Source organism: Hibiscus syriacus, unplaced genomic scaffold (assembly GCF_006381635.1).
Source record: "Hibiscus syriacus cultivar Baekdansim isolate YM2019G1 unplaced genomic scaffold, ASM638163v2 tig00110114_pilon, whole genome shotgun sequence".
Taxonomy (NCBI): domain Eukaryota; kingdom Viridiplantae; phylum Streptophyta; class Magnoliopsida; order Malvales; family Malvaceae; genus Hibiscus; species Hibiscus syriacus.
This window is the reverse complement of record NW_024062594.1, coordinates 715,430-733,057: the sequence shown is the minus strand read 5'-3', so window position 1 is coordinate 733,057 and position 17,628 is coordinate 715,430. Positions and strand designations below refer to the sequence as shown.

The window sequence follows — 17,628 nt, the reverse complement described above, 5'->3', positions numbered from 1 at the left end:
CCTCCCCACGCGCCGCCGTCAACGGAGATCGAGGATGACACCGGCGGACTCGGAACGGCACAAGGAACACGATGGTGCGGGAGGTGTCGTAAACGGAGCAACGATCGGCGATGAATTTAGGATTTTCTAAGCGATTGAGCTTAAAAGAACGTCGATGCTTTGACTTGAAATTCACGACGTTTGGCAGCGTTTCGCTTCAATTAAATTGAAGGGTTTGTTCCTCGCTCGATGATGAACACGATGGTGGTTTTAAAATGACGATCGGAATTTGGACGGCGTCGGGATCGTCGTCGGAAGTTGAGGTTGGGAGAGGGAATTTGGGAGGAATTTGTTTCTGATTTTCAGAAACCAATTCACGTATATAACAACCCATACCTAACATTTCTTTAACTCTAAAACAAGCTTCAAGTTTTAAAAATTTCTAATTTAGTCCCCAAAAATTCACCAATTTTCACAATTAAAATCTCAATTCCTAATTAAATATTATTTTAAAATTTTCGGGTTGTTACAGTTATAAGTTGCATAAACTGGGAAAAACAGGTTTTTCATCCATACCCGAAATCTTATGTAATATCGCAACTTAGATGGATGTTCATGTTCATGCCAATTGCCAAGGGTTAGACGGGAGAAACAGCATTGAGTGGACAAATCTTAAGAACTTCAGCTAGTACTATTTGACATCATTTTTATATTGGAAAATGCACGTTTCAGGAGATTAGGAACACTGAACCGACTAGAGAGAGTCTTCAATTTTGCTTGCTTGGTTTAGTCGTCTTCATCTCTTATACTTTAATTTGTTGGATTGTGCCAAAATTGCAGGCAAGTTAAGCAAGGGAAAGGCTATTCCAAAGCTCTTCAAATGAGAGATTGTTTTGAAACACAGAAATTTTATTACCAAAAGATATGTATTATTAGCATCACTGTCTGAAGGTTTTTGGAAATTTCATATTAGACACCATATATTATTAGATTTATAAATTATTGAGTGGGAATACATATACATTTGCACATCATAGTAGGATTGAAACAATTGCCTAACCTATTGGAAAAAGGACTGCTATCAAAAGAATTAGAATCTGAGGAACAAGGAGGCAAATACTATTACTATAGCTGAAAAGCTATGCCACTTTAACTCCACTGGGGCGTTTACCTTCCATGGCATCCTTTTTATTGCAGCAACCGGCACAAAGGAAGGGCCCTTGCCAAGGCTTTGAGCTGGTCGAGAATATGGAACCTGCATGAACTGAAATGCCTTCACTCGGAGCGAGGTCCACTTGGCATACGCCACATGTGAACATACCCGATGTCATTTTCCCCGCCCACTCATCGTTTCCTAGTCTGCAATAGTACATGAAAACAATACAGTATTTTACTTTCCAAAAATTTGTATCCAACACTCGCATCAGTTTCTTGTATTATATTTCATTTTTATCGATTGTGTTTTAGTCGCAAAGACGACTGTAGATAAGTTATTTGTTTGATCATTTGAGGTCTAGTGCTAGTGCTAAGTGCTAACCTTTCAGCAAGCATTGCGGAGCCTTCTTCAAACAGCTCTTCCACTATACCAACAGCTGAAAGCTTCTTTGCTAATTTATCGGCGGAATCACGAGACTTGCTCCGGAATAAAAAAGCTCTCAGTTTATTCGGCTTTTTGGGAAGAGGAGAAGGCAGCGGTGAATTTTCAGGGGGAATTATGTCGACAACGATGCAAGTCGTGTCATCCTTTAACCCTCGTGACCTTAATGCTTCCTAAACAAAATGATATTAGGAAAACGGGGAAAAGGCAGGTCTAAAACATGGGCAAGAAAAGAGAAACTTTATGACAATGAATTTTGAATCACCTTAACAACTTGTCTAGCGGCGAGTTCAGCCGGTAATCCACGACAAGATTTAGCAGCCATTTCTGATGATAAGGCATCCCAAATGCCATCCGAAGCAATTATAAGCCTCCCACCAGCCTTTGACAGCTTTAACAAACGATAAGATACATCAACAATTTCATTTACAAACTTTAAATGTGTGAGAAAGTGACCATATCATTGATAACAACATATCAAAAGGTCCGAGAAGCTTACCTTTACTTGCTTTACATATGGTACGGGAACTATGAACTCTCCAACATCCATATCTCCTATTGACCTAGAAAGGCATAAACCTCCCGGCCAACATCGAAGAGGACCAATCTGTCACAATCCGAAAAAAAGTTGCATAAACATCCGGTACATGTTATTAGGAGAGAAAAAAAAAACAAAGTTAAGCGTCTAGAAACACCAACCTCAGCACCACCAGCAATGCTAAGCCTCCCAACTTCACCCCCACTAGCAGTTACGCGTTCCCTCCTGCAATAACGAAAATACAGCACCAATTAAGAATTCTGTTCACCGAATTGGAACAAAGGAGATCTATTGAGATAAAGACACACTCTTCCGCGTTGTCTTCAAGTCTGTGATCAACGGTTAAGGTGGAAATTCCACCACCCTGGGTATCTAAAATACAACGAGAATCCCCAACGGAAGCAACAGTCACCGTCCACGCATCAACTATAACGAATGTAGCAGTAGTACCCGATGTTTCTCCTGCAGACAATTCAATAAGGATAGAGAACACCAGTGTTAGATAGAATCAAGTCTATGTATGAATTGGAAAACAGCACGAGACCAAAGAATGCCAAAGTTCCATGCCTCTACTCTGGAATTCCTTGTCGGTCTTCACAAATCCGGCAACTAATGCTCGAGGCAAAGCTTGAAACCACTCCTCCCTCCCAAGGCCACGAGGAACAGCACTCAATACATGATTCAAAAGGTGCTCCTTCGTATAAATCGCTGCAGCGTTACCATTGTGCCCATCGAAGATCTGAAGGCAGAAGACAACAGTTACTACAAATCATTTGAAAATGTTATACATCCTACCAGTCCCTAAGCTAGTCAACCTTGCAAATTATCTAAGAACACTGATCAGACATAGAAACTGCGAAGAGAAAAGATCAATTACCGCAAAAACCGAGAAGGTAGACGACGGATTGCCGGGTACTCGGTGACAATCCGTTTTAACCAAGAAATAATCTTCTCCTTTCCTAGACTGGGCCGAGTGGCCGTATCTCACACTCGGCCTCTCCATCTTCTCATTCTTCATCTCTCTGCTTATCAATGCTGCCAGAGGCACCAGTTCATGACCACGACGCCTGCCTTCTCTAGATGCCATATCCCTCCACTCCAAGATCAATCAATTACCCATTAAAGCTACTCAAATCACTAATTCACAAAGAACGAGATCCCTACAAATCTCAAAACAACAAGCCCCCTTCTTCCGATTCACTTAATTCTAAAATAAGAAAGGGAAAAATGTCAGCACAAGATCCAGTGAAAGCAACAACGCCACACGCAAATCGCAGATCATTAAGCAGAAATAAAGACACTTAAGTTTTCCCAAAACAATGTTGTTAAAAGATGCCAAAGTTACCAGCAAAGAATGTTTGGTTTTGCGTTTCGTACAAACCCAAAATGCAGATCTGGTTGCTACACTAAGCAAGCAAACAAACAAAAAAACAATGAAGAAGAAATAAATCTAACTCTGGAAACTCGACGCGTTTTCGGTGACAAGGCAATGAACTGTCGTATATCCCATTAATCTAAAAACCAAACCCTCATTAAAAAAATATTAGTTTTAGTTATCAAAGAGAGGAAGGCAATTTGTATTTTTAATAATATTTTTTTTAAATAATGCTTGGGATTTGATTATTATGAGACAGAAGAAAGAAGCCAACCCCATGTCAGCGAAAAAAAATGGACAGCTTTCTTCCACAAAGAAAGCACAGAAAGTGGGGTTTGCTGACGATAAAGCAATCTGCCGGCAAAGCCACATTCTGTTTCGGTTGAGAGTCGGTTTCAACAAGCAAATTAGCTGTTTTCATCTTTGTCAGAAAAACCAATCCTTTTCTGGTTTAACACTGAAATCCAGCTTCAACGAGTCTAGGAAAAATCATGTATTAGTACCATAAAACTAAAGAATCTCTGCAAAGCTTGCCTTCTGTTTGTCCTAGATTCCTCCCTCGGTAGATCTGGTTTTTCTTTTTTACCAAAATATACTGTTTCTAAAAATTAAATATTTGGCATAATGCGAAAAAAAATCCTCAACATTATCATGTTAACTGATTTTCCTTTTTATTATAAGTATTTTGACTTTTAATATTTTTTTAAGGTAAAAAGACAATTAACTTTGATTGAATAATCTATTTGACTCTTATTTTTTTTAAAATATTTTAATCCTTAATTTTTATTTTAAAGTAAAAACGAGTCTATTTTAGAGCGTTAAATGCTTATTAACTAAAAAAAATTTATCTAAAGATGAGCATTTTTGCCATAAAATGAAATGTTGCGGATCAAATTGTTCTAAGAAAATAATAGCCAAAAATATCATTTTAATAAACGTTAGAGTGTTAATTTTATCATTATACCTAAATTTTTTATACAATTAGAAATAATTGATTTTATTGAAAACTATTTATAAAATTATAATCAACATATAATTATAACATATTCATATAACTATTAACGTAAAAAACTAACTATTTGAGTCCTTATAAGATATAAAAAAATATTAAAAATCATTTAAAAAACCTCAAACAAAAGTTAAATATAAATAAATTTGACTATATTGATAAATAAACCGCAACATATAATCAAATTATTTTAAAAATATTGACAATCGAAAAAAAAAAGTATCAAAAATACTAATTTGTTGAGTTCAATTTGAAGATTTTTCTTTCAAGGGGAAAAAAGTGAAAAAAAAGAAAATTCTAAACATATATTATAGGACAGTGCATTTAATTTTAAATTCGATTTTGACTCGAATTTAAAATTTTCTTCAAATATTTTAAATTCAAATTTTAAAATAATAATAATAATTTTATTGAGGTTAGCCGTAACTAGTCATATTTAGTTTTTTTTAACATCTTAACACTAAATTAATTGCAATAATTGTATATAATTTTTAGTGTCATATATATTTTCAATATTTTGATTATTATTTTGTTTTGTTTTAGTTATATAGTTATTATTACTTTTAAAACCATATATAATGTTATGTTTCATTTGGTCATCGGTTATTAAAAATTTAACAGGATTGTTGATGTGATATTTTTAAGAAATAATTAATTATGATGTGATATTATCTTACGGTGATACGTCATCATCACTGTTAATTTTTTAACGGTGAGTGATCAAAATGAAACCGAAACATAACATTAAGCATGATTTTAGAACAAAAAATAATTGATTAACCATAATAGAATAAAAATGATAGTTAAAATATTAAACGTGTAGTTTTAAGTTAAAATGGAATCCAAATGCTTAGCACACTACTAAGATACCTAACCTCAGTTGATCCAGATCCAACTTTTTTTTCTTTTCTTTTTTTATCATTGGCATATAAAAGTTTGGAGGAAGACTTGCAATAAGATCGTTACAATTGGGGAGTACAAGTTTTGAAATTGCGATTGCAAATTCGTTTGAAATACTCCCAAAGTCACTAGGATAAAATTAATTTCTAAAACGACCCTTTTACTCAAATACGAGATAATATTTGTTTAAAGATAACTCTGAATCATTTAACATTCACACCCTTGACATTCATGGTGTTTGAACTCAGGACTTCAAAAAATAACAATAATTCATTGACCATCGAAGTCGTTTGGTTACTCTTCTTTCATCTCGATAGAAATGAGAACTTACCTAAATATAAATAGTTTATTCATACATTACATATATGTTTACTTATTTATATTTATGATTATATGAACTATTTGAAATCCTTGTGTATTATTAGAATAGTAAGGTTTGGTGTTCGATTATTTCCCTCCTTTTCAAGATAGTAGATTGTTGATCAAGGGAGCATTGTAAACCCATCATTGTAACAAATCGGATTTAGAGGGTTATAATCGGTATGTTGAATGGTGAAATTTAACATTCGTGTGCCTAAAATAGAAAATTAATTTTTTTAAACTTTAATAAGTAAAATAAAAATAAGAAAAAAATGGAGTGATAAATTTATAATAATAATAATAATAATAAGGCCGAAAGCGCTGGACTAAACAACAATAATGAACATTGGCTCATATGAAAACGAAATAAAATCCAACTAAAAGAGATGAAATTGTACTTGAATTTTAAAACAGGCCCAATGAGAAATTTAATTAAAAGGGCCCAATAATTCAAGATTTTCAAGAATCAATTGTATTTCTAACCAAATGAACAGATGGGTGGCATCATCAAAATAGGAGATGAACTGAAAAGAATATGATTTTATTCCTGCAATGCTCTTTTGTTTATCAAGTTGCCCGTGTTGATGTTCAGAATTTGCACTCTGCTCCTGCTGTAACGTAATTTTTTTAATAGTACGAGATTATTGTAAGATAATATTTATTAAAAAAAAAAATAGATATTAATAACATATATACTACATATGTAATTGTTTGAACCCAAGACATCAAGAAATAATAATATTCCTTTTAATGTAAATTCAAAATATATTGAATCGGGATTAGAGTAAGTAATAAATTTTCTGGAGGTATGAACATATAATAATAATTTTAAATACATCTTATAATTGTAGTTGTTCGAACTTAAATTCTTTAAGAACAACATTCATTACTTTCCTTTATTTCTTTATATTGTATATTTGCTTCTTTTATGGTTTTTTAGTTTTTAATAACTTTATCTTTATGAACCTTTTTTCTCTATCTTTTGATACATTTTCAAATTTCTTTGTCGGTTGTTTAATTGTTATTTTTTTACTTTTTTTTCTTAGGGTTGAATTTGGCATCGTCTCAAATGATTAAGATAACGTTTATTTGTTATCTTGTTGATTTTTCTTTCTTTGGATCCTCATATTATATTTAGATACAGTTTACGTTTGTGGATAGGGATGGAAACATGACTCAAATCCAACGGGTTCCGACCCACTCCACCCTATTGGATCAGATATTTAAAAAAAATCAGGCTTGAGTTGGTTCGGGTCAATTTTTTAGAGGTTATGTTCGAGTCTGGTCGTGTTCAGATTTAAGGTGAAAATATTAGACCTGACTCGACCCAAAAAAATATAATTTTACTTTATATATTTAGGGAAAATTGCAATAATACCCATCTATATATATATATATTTGTTTTTTCAATTAAATTCCTATTTTTATTGAATAAAAATATTTTTATAAATATATTATTTCAGGTTAGGTCGGGTTCGAATTTTATTTCAAAAAGGTAGGTTAGGTTTGGGTAAGGTGAAGGGTGTATATTTTTCAAGTTAGGTGAATGATGTATAATTTTCGGGTCGGATCGGGTTGAGTGGAAATGTAATGGTCAAGAACGACTCGAGTCAACCCTGGATATTGACCCGGATAAAGCAGTCAATAAGGGGTTAAATTGAGTCATTAGAAAATGTAGCTATATTTTCCTTTGAAGCACACATTATAAGCCAAAAAAAGGATGAGTGTATAAAAGCCATGAAGGGGAGGGACTTATAGAGAATTATTCCACTTTGTTAAAAAGGAGAGAAAAATATTTGAGTTTGCCGTGTAGAGTATGGAAGAAGCCAAGTATGAAATATAGTACTTTTACTTATTCCCTTAACCTTATAATTTTTAGCTCTCACTCCTCTCGTTAATCTTGATTTCCTTGTGTTATCGGAGCTTTGGAGAGAGAAAGAAGTCGGGGAAGCATCTAAATCCAAGGGCAAAGGAAAGGTTTAAAGGTTGAAGGAAGGAGCCTTCATCTTAACTATTTTGTGAAGGCAATAAACTTTCGTTCTTTGTGATACCATATAGTTATAAATAAGTAATGATAAGCTAAAGTAAGTGCTTTCTTTGAGGTAAGAATTCTTGAACTTTATCATGAGTAGTTGAAAACGTTTTAATCTTTAAAAAATAAAAAATCTGAGTTTATTATCGATATTATTAGAACAATATCGATACTAATAAGATTTTTATAAAACCTGAGTATACAATATCAAAGTAGTATCGATATTGTTCTTCTTTATATCGATACTAATGAGTGGATATCGATACCAAGACTAACGATATCGATACCCTACAGTAAATTGCAAAAGTTGTGAGATTCCAAAATACTAATTTAGTACCAATACCAGTCTCGATACCAATACTTGTATAAGTTTAGTACCAAAAACTCCCTTATTAGTACCGATACTGCAATATAGACGAATTCTCAGAATGAATCACATAATATTAATTTAGTATCGTTACTGCCTTTGGTATTGATACTTTGGTGGAAATAGTACCGACACTTCCATCTCACTATCGATACTATTTAGTTAAAAAAATCATTAAAAATTTATAAGTTATACAGAAGGAGTGGATATAAAGAAATGATGGTTATTAATGTAGTAATGGAAAAAGAGTAAACTATATGGTAATACAGGAGTGTCGAAGAATTAGAGTGACTTGCATGAGACCACCTAATCATATTTATTTCGGGTGACTTGCACGGGAACTCCGAAGGATTAGAGTGACTCGCATGAGAATATCTAATCATATTTATTCCGGGGTGACTTGCACGAAAACCCCGATGACTCGTACGGGAGTACCTAATCATGCTCACCATAGTGGAGAAGATGGAACAGTAAAGGTCTTAAATTTATAACATATGAATTCCCTAGAATCATTGTTCATTACTTTTAAGTAGGAAGCGCAGTGGAGGAGCGTCGTCATTGTGGGATCCCAACCTCGCTTTCAAATTACATTACTAGATTCTTGTATTTGGGCTATTGTATCCATGTAGATCGTACAGTAATGGTTTTTGTGTATTATTTTGATTGTATAGCGTGTCCTTAAATGTGGCCTTTGCTTTGATTAGAGGAGAAATATAATGGAGCTCCACTTTTGAGCATTTAGCTTTTTGTTGACTGCTTATTTATCCTTCTTATTTCTTTGTAACAATTATTTATCCGTTTTACCAAAACGGTAATTGTCGGGGCCCGGAAAAGTGACACTTGGGCCTGTATAGGCCCAGGGTATTAAGGAAACCGGCCCATGGTCATCCTTATTTGTGGATAGATTTCTCACTACGTTCGATTTTGATTTATAATTATCCGTAGTCTTTCAATGATTTGCATCTATTTTTGTGATTCATTTGTCGTTACAATCAGATTTGTTTGAGTTTTTGATTGATTTTTTAATATTTTCTATGTACGATCCTTGTATGATCTCAAATTACTAGTTTCTTATATCAATGATTATAAAAAAATGTCCTAATTATATGATTAATTTACTTTTATAATTATAAGCATTAATTCTGAATATTTTCCTCTTTTTAATTAAAATAATAATTTCTAAAAAACAACACTCAATTTTATCATTAAAACAACGATTTAATTATTTTTTAATACAACTAATCAGTTCAGTGGATTAATCAACTACTTAAATCGATAATTAGGGTTAACTAGTTTGACTTCTGGTTCGGTTTTTTAAACAGTGACCATTCCAAAACCGTGTCATAGGCGTGGGACCTACACGTCTGCAAATTCAATTCATCCTGCGGTTGTTCTCCTCGAAATTTCCTTTGCCAATAAGAAAACTCCACCCTTCTTTAGTTTCCTTAACTGCGGTTTCATCTTTCTTCTCATCGTCAATTCCGCTTCCCCCTTCGTTAACCAAACACTTGATCTCCACCGACATCGCCGTCGTTATGGCCGCCGCAACCTCATCGGCTACTGCCACCAATATCATGCTAGCAATCTATGAGAAGAAAACCAACTCGATCGATCTTTACCGCCCACTCCGCCAATACATCTCCTACACATACTCCGAACGCGAAGCCGTCAACCTCGAAGATGACCTTTCCACCGTTAAAGCCCTCCGCACCGACATTGAACGCGTTCCGGATCCATCCCCAACAACCCGACGCGACCTTCTCGTCTCTTACTTCAAAGTCCTATGCCTAATTGAAACCCGTTTCCCTATTTCCCCCGATCAAGATCACATAGATACAATCCAATTCACTTGGTTTGACGCATTTAAACAGAAACAAAAAGCGGTTCAACAAAATATCCATTTAGAAAAAGCCGCGATTTTGTTTAACCTCGGAGCGGTTTATAGTCAGCTTGGCTTGTCTTACGATAGGACTACGGTGGAAGGGAGACTGCGTCTCATGCGTTTATCGCGGCAGCGGGGGCGTTTGCTTTCCTTAGAGATAATGCATCGACAAAGGCGTCCATGGGGAACAGTACGACCGTGGATTTGTCGGTGGAGTGTGCTGGTATGTTGGAGAGGCTGATGTTGGCTGAAGCTCAAGAGTGTGTTTTTGAAAATACTATTGCTAAAGGAAGTACTCCTGGAGTTTGCTCTAAGATTTCTAGGCAGGTTGGTTATTATATTTCATTTTTATGCTTTGTTTGTACTTTATTTGACAATTGGAATCTGAATTTTCTGGGATGAATGGGTAGTGTTTTTTCTTTTTCTGGGAATCATTAGTTTATCGTTTTAAGATTAAATGTAGTTTACCTTTTACTGATTATTTATACTAAAATTGGTTTTGTATTTGATCATATGGTTTGGTTTTTGATTTTTTTTTCTTGCTGTACTCTATCTTTGTTGCCCTCTTTTGAAGTAAAACCAAACCCAAATTGGGAATCCCCTATAATTTTGTTCATCACTTTTCGAGTTCTGTATCATTATCATTTATAGGTGTAGAGAATACACATACCGATTGTGAAAACCATACTTGTGAATGGTGATTGATTGTGTATTAGAAGTAATGGAAGGGAGAGTACTCCCAGATGTAGTTTTTTAGTTATTTCACTTAAGGGATCATTTCAACTAGTAGAAAATTAAATACACAGGATTATGTTATTGTTCTTTCATGTTTACTTGTGGGAATTTGAATTAATTTATAGTTAGGATTAATGAGATTATTTTCAGGTTGGATTATACTATGAGGAAGCTTTAGCCGCACTAAATGCAGCTCCTTTGAAGGACCATTTTGAAAAAGCATGGATTGCACATGTGCAGCTTAAGGCAGCTCTTTTCTATGCAGAAGCTTGCTATAGGTATAGTTTAGAGCTACATGAGAAAGAGGAGATTGCAGAAGAAATTGCACGTTTGAAGGGTGGTGTTAGTGCTTTGGCTGAGGCAAAGAAATCATCGAAAGGGGCTCCTGTACAGATTCTGGATGCAATTAGCAAGTTAGAAGTTAATCTTAACCGCAATCTGGATAGGGCTATGAAGGAAAATGACAGGGTTTATCTTATGAGGGTTCCTTCTCCTAGTTCCTTAGCAGCTCTCCCTGCATTTTCTATGGTGAAGCCTATGCAGATGAATGATGTGTTAGATGCAAGCAAAGAGAAGATGTTTGCAAGTCTTGTTCCTGACAGTAGTGCAAAGGCTCTTCCAGGTATACTGAAATGGTTGACGATGTCATCAGGACACAGGCTGAGAAATTGCAGCAAGCAAGTGAGCTAACCCGAGTTAGGCTTAAGGAAATGGACTTGCCAGATTCAATTCTTGCTCTGGAAGGGAATTTTAGTCTTCCAGAAGATCTTAAGAATGAGGTAGAAATGGTGCAAGCTAGTGGCGGCCCTACTGGTCTGGAGGCTGAGTTACAACAACTTAAGGATCTAAGGAGGGTGAATCAGGAATTGCTGGTACAGACTGAGGAGCTTTTACAGAAAGAAGCTGCAGAGGATGCTCAATTTAGAAGTCAGTTTGGAACCCGATGGACTAGGCCACAGTCCAGCACTCTGACAAAGACTTTGCAGGAAAGGTTAAACAAATTTGCTACTAACTTAAAACAAGCTGGAGATAGTGATGCGCGAATTGAGCGTTCAGTGAGAGAGCATTCTGCACTGATGTCAATCCTTAATCACCGACCGGTATGTCGAATTGTTGTTAGTTGTTTCTGTGTTTATCGACTTACAGTTAATATAAGCTATTTTCCTGGTCTTTTAGGATGCATTTGTTGTTGGCATATTCTAATTTGGCTCTGTTTCTGTAAGGGGTGTTTTTCTTTGTTTTATTTCTTGTAACTTTCTTGTGATGAATAAAATCTTAAGGCACTATTTTCCTCCTTCCGCTGATTAAGGAGCTTCCCTACGAGCTCCATTAATCAAGAAGGGGGTTTCTAACGAGGCCTGCAATTCTTATAAAAAATTTTTTGGCTTGTATTGCCTTTTGCTATTGTTTTGCTTATGTATATATGAGTGTGGGATACCTTATTGCTAATTCTTTTTAATAACATACTTGGAAGTGATAAACTGACTATTCTTTTCTCTGTGCATCTTTTTTGCTTTCGTGTTCATATTGCTGTTATCAGATAGAGGCTGCCCTACCAAGTCTTTCGAGGCCAATAATGTCTTTGGATGCCAATGAAGATGCCATAGTCGGGGCCCTGAAGCAGAGCTTGGTAACTTATTTTCTAACCTAAATATCTTGAATATTTACTCTACATTTACCCCCTCAAGTTCCCTTACCCCAAGGCTAAAAAAACAGAAATGGAAAAAGTGGAAAGTGTTATTTTATTTGATATTACTTTTGCACCCTTAAGCTACTATGCAAGTCATTGAGTTGACTCATTGTCATTTTCCTGTTTTACAAGTCAAACAGAATTCTATTTTTATGTTTATAACATGTTTAATATCTACTATAATTTTCTTTGCAGAGGCAACTAGAGACTCTTGGTGCTCAGAGGGCAGGCCTTGAGGACATGCTTAAAGAGATGAAAAGAAAGGTGTAGTTATCTGTTTGTGATATGAATCTTCTGCATTTTTGTTTTATATACATCACCTTAACAAGTGCTATTAGGCATTCTGTTCTACTACTTTTTTCTCTAAATGGTGCCTGAAGGGTGTCTAACACAATATAATTCCATATGTAGACTTAACTTATAATCTTCTTTTTAGCCCTTTGAGCGTAAAATCTTCTTATATGTTTCCCAGGTTTTTGGGGGTTGGGGGGAGGGTGGAGAGAGGATCATTTAACTACATCTGTGATCTAGGATTATATCCATGCCTCCTGTCCTTGTCACTTTTGTTATGAAGATGGTAGAGAAAGATGTGCTGTCCCTGCCCCATCCCTGAAATTGAACCTGAACGCCTTTCTTGCCCTGCATTTCCAATTACAATTACTTTTGTAATTCTCCTATCTGTAACTTCACTAACTTGACAATTAGCGGGTACTTCTCTGCATAATTATATTAAATTTTGTTAGTTGAAAGAAAAGCTCAAGAGGCAGGCCCTTTGGCTTTACATTTTCTTTTTTAAAAAAAAAAACCTTTCAAGTGCCTTCCTTTCTCACAGTGTCTCTTTACCTCCAGCAGCTCACTACTTCCGTTCTCCATGGCATTTTTGCAATATCTTTTGGTTCGGTTCATCACTTGCCATGCCTTCCTATTTTCTTTTTTCTTCCCCCCCCCCCTCTGTGTGCCAACACTTTCATCAACAAGCCCCACTTGCTCTCACTCTCTAAAGTGTAAAGCTCATTTCTCAACTTTTTGTTTTTTCTTCTTTGGCCATTAGAAACACCCCTTTGATTTCACTTGGTCTTGCTATTTCTTTCAGGCTGCATTGTATGGGTAAACTTTGAATTGGTATTTTTTTCCTGTCCTTTTCTTGCTTTTTGGAACCAGAGAAGAAAAATGGAACATGTCACAAACAAGATCTAAACAAATGTCTAGACAAGTTGAGAGTTATTCACTGCTTGAAATTTGTGCAAGCAAGACATCTCCTTTTTCAAAGATGTAAATTTGCTTTATGTGATAAAATCTTGATTTGTGGTGGAATATTTGTTTTTTGGAACTAAACTTGAGTTTATGCGTGGCTAATGTGGGTCACATGATTCTGTGAAGGTGTTTGATGGAGTGTTTCTTTGAGAGAGATATAAGTTTCAAATGTGAGATTATTGGTATTTCAAATTGTGTTGTCGAGCTTATAGGCAAATGGCAAATGAGGTTTTCTGGTTTTATTTCACATTTTTTCTTTCCCTTCTATTTTTTAAAATAATTATTTTCTTTGAACCTATATTGGGGTTGAAACTCATGGTCTGGATGTCTGGCAATGATGTCTGATGGTTGTTATGATTCAACAATGATTGTTCTTGACTCACTAGTACCCATGTCTGCAGTGCAAGAGATTCTTCAAAAGAACGATCTCTAGGCCACCAGGCTTGCTGGGGACTAATGATGCATGTGAAAGCATCTGAAAAAGAGACTTGAAATTGAACAGAAAATGTTCCCCCCTGTTTTCGAGCTCCATCTTTTGTAATAATAATAAAATATTAATGTAATGAATTACAAAACACTGATTAACATCTCTTTCCATCTAGCAAGGTAACGACTGAGCTAATTGTTCCACACTCAGAAGGCATGTTAGATTCAAATTGGAAACATGAGGATTAAAATGAGATATTTTGATCTGTGAGGACGAAAACAATTTTTGGTTTTCTTAATGGACAGCCAGAGCAATTAACCAGGGAAAATAATTCAATGTTGATTTTCTCACTATTGTTCTATGTTTGCTGATTGTATTGTGGAAGGGGATTCATGTTGGTTTTGTTGTAATTTTGTTTTAGATTGATTGCATCAAATTTGTCTTTTCTGGCAATTTCCTTACCTCAAGCTTTCTCTTTGTTTGTTAGATCTTTCAGGCTCCATATTAGCATAGAAGTTATATTTAATGATCATAATAATGCTCATTTATGTAATCTCTTTTTTGTCTAGTTATTGATTTCTTTGCTGAATTGTCGGCATTTATCATAAACTTCAGTAGTCTTACATGATAAATTGGTTCAGGATGACATACTACCCAAGTTGATGACATCAACTGGCTCCTATGAGGATCTTTTCAGGAAGGAGATAGCGAAGTATGATCATATTTGTGAGGAAATCGCCCAAAACATTGAGGCACAAGAACAATTGTTGATGCAAATTCAGGTCTAATCATTTCTTCTTTTCCATTTTCGCTGCTCATTTGGATTTTCACAACATTAGCATTTAGTATTTTGAAACACCTGTGTAAATTGATGTAAAAACTAAGTTTAGTTTGCAATCAAGTGAATATCACATATCTCATTTTTCCTTGTCATTGCTTGGCACTCATAAGGCAATGGAACATATGGTTCAAAAGACATCGTGTCTTAGTTGTAATGGTAAAAGAAGTTGAGCCGTTCTTTCTGGGGGTGGCTGTGTTGTTTGCTCCGTGTGGCTGGTTGCATATAATAACTCCTTATCCTTCACACTGAATGATAAACTTATTTAAATGAGCTTTCATGCCTTATGAAATGAATTATTTCTCGTGAATATAAAAAACAGAAGGAAAAAGAGAACTTTGGTGAACATGAGTGCATTTATTGGAGAATTTTATAAATATGTCATCTTTTGGGTCTTCCATAAGCCTTTTTCTTTTATTTAAGAAAAATGATTGTAAATGAAAGATTCCTTCTTTCTCCCTCACTTTCTTCTTCTTCTCTCTTCCTCTAGTAAATATACAACGATAGAGAGAGTCTCACATGCATCAACTTTAGTCCTGACATAAAGTTAATATGCATGATATTGTAGTTTCTTTCAGCTTCTAACGCTATAATTTTTAGATTTTCATTTTTTATGATTATTAGGAAATGAACCCTGAATGATCGGCACTGGTAACTGGTTTTTATTTTATTGATTTGCCTTCTGCAGGCTCAGAATGAAGAATTCGGTGCTGTCTTTAATCTTGAAGATTATAAAGGTACATGTCTCTTTGCATGTATATTCGAGATTAATTAAACCTATTATTATTATCTTTATGAGGGAATCTCATATGCATGCATTGAACTTTTTGTACTTGACGTGTTTAGTACAACACTGAAGATGTTATATCTGTATTCTTATAGTTTGTCTAAATATGTAAATTCTAATTACATTGAAGTTTTTGATACACCGACATGTGCCCTTAATTATTTATTGAATATTAAGGACACATGGTGGTTAAATTCTAATTACATGTTCAATTTGTTATATCAGTTATGTTCATTGTTTAGTTCAATGGTTTGTATGGTTATTTCAGTCTTAAGTTTTGATGTTCGCACACTTTGTTTCTTTTTCTGACAAGATCTGTGGTTTAATGTTTTATTTCACTTTTTTGTTTCAGCATCGCGAGAGAAGTGTTACAAACAAATTCTAGCTGCTTTAGCAAAGTGTAAAGAAATCAAGGACAATATTAACGAGGGAATGAAATTTTATGTTACTCTTCAGGTAAAGATCTATTACTTTAGGCAACATTTTAAAGTCGGTTCAATAATGTGGCATATGTATTAAGTTGCTTTTGTTAAACAGGATGCAATCAATAATATCAAGCAGCAATGCAGCGATTTTGTGATGACTCGAAACATCCAGTGTCGAGAAATGATGGAAGATGTTCAAAGGCAAATGGCGGGTTTCAGCTTTCAAGAGCGTGAGAGCGCAGGTCCATACCCTTCAATTGGACAGCCCCGTCCGACTCCAAGATCCAGTCCTCAGCAGGTAACAGAACCTCAGACTATGCCCCATCCTTCACCACAAACTGCTTACTATAGACCCCCCGAGCAGCCAATGCATGGGTATGGTCATCCTCCTCCGCCTTATACTGTCCCACAGCAACCGCCTCCTTACCATGTTCCTCCATCTACCGCTGCTCCTTATCCTCCCCCACATGCCCAACAACGTGCACCAGTCGGACATGACTATGGCCAACCTGCCTATCCTGGGTGGCGTGGGCCGTATTATAATGCCCCTGCGGAGCAACCTGGGTCTCTTCCTCGACCTCCGTATACCGTTCCGAATCCATATAATCCCTACCAAAGTGGTTATTATAAGCAGTGATCATTCAGTCCAACCTTTTTTTTCGTAAAATAATTTTTTTTTATTATACATAATGATCTACTGTGTTTCTATTCTTCTCATCTGCTATTCAATGGAGTGGATTCAAGTAGATCTTCCTTGTTGTGTGGCATATTCATTGCGAGTATTTGACGACAGTTGGTTCCCCGAATAATTTGTGCGTGGGGCCTGGTTTTCTTTAATAATTTTCTATATGTAGTTAATGATCTTTCCCCTCTTACTGTAGAGATTCGTGTGAGATTAGCACCATCTACCACTTTATTTCTGGTTTATTTTGTTTCCATTGTTAGTAATGTATATTTGAAGTCATTATTTATGGTGATTTACATGTGAAAATATTATATCAATAATGCATTCATTACTAGTTAATTAATGATTTATACTGAAAAAGTCATTTTGATCAAAAATAAAAAATTGAGAATTAAAATGCTTTTAAAAAATAAAGATCAATAAATATTCGGACAAATATTATGAAATTATACCTATTTTTATTAATAATATCTTCTAAAATATGTTTTCAATGAAAGTTTCCGTTGTAAATAGTTTTTCTTTCCACGAAAATTTGTTGGTAGAAGAAATCTATCTCCTAAAACTACTTCACCCTTTCCGCCAAATTTATCCTCAATGATTTTACATTCGTTTCCATCTCCTTCTTCTAGCGACGGAGATAATACAAATAAATACTTCAAACTGTGACCGTTGCCCTTCTTTTTCTCGGCTGGAATGCCGATAAAACTCTACGGATACGGCATTTCCCTAGTGTTTGATGATTTCCGAT

The 17,628-nt window shown here is 35.1% G+C and overlaps 1 protein-coding gene and 1 pseudogene across 1 annotated transcript; one reads left to right on the top strand and one right to left on the bottom strand.

Moving 5' to 3' along the window:
* Positions 1–946: 946 nt before the first annotated feature.
* LOC120215226 (probable protein phosphatase 2C 15) lies at positions 947–3,547 on the bottom strand. Its single transcript, XM_039212950.1, has 9 exons — positions 3,460–3,547; positions 2,992–3,321; positions 2,682–2,853; positions 2,423–2,576; positions 2,276–2,339; positions 2,076–2,183; positions 1,842–1,967; positions 1,517–1,749; positions 947–1,338 (listed from the first exon to the last, which is right to left on the bottom strand). The coding sequence occupies exons 2-9, from the start codon at positions 3,199–3,201 to the stop codon at positions 1,119–1,121; spliced, it is 1,287 nt and encodes a 428-aa protein (XP_039068881.1). The 5' UTR covers positions 3,202–3,321; positions 3,460–3,547; the 3' UTR covers positions 947–1,118.
* A 5,991-nt stretch (positions 3,548–9,538) lies between these two features.
* LOC120215222 lies at positions 9,539–17,014 on the top strand (annotated as a pseudogene).
* Positions 17,015–17,628: the final 614 nt, after the last annotated feature.

Coding starts and splice junctions, on each gene's coding strand:
- LOC120215226 (XM_039212950.1), bottom strand. CDS start 3,201: ATGGCATCTAGAGAAGGCAGGCGTCGTGGTCATGAACTGGTGCCTCTG. Junction 2,184..2,275: donor GCATTGCTGGTGGTGCTGAG/GTTGGTGTTTCT, acceptor GGATTGTGACAG/ATTGGTCCTCTTCGATGTTG. Junction 1,339..1,516: donor TCCGCAATGCTTGCTGAAAG/GTTAGCACTTAG, acceptor GTACTATTGCAG/ACTAGGAAACGATGAGTGGG.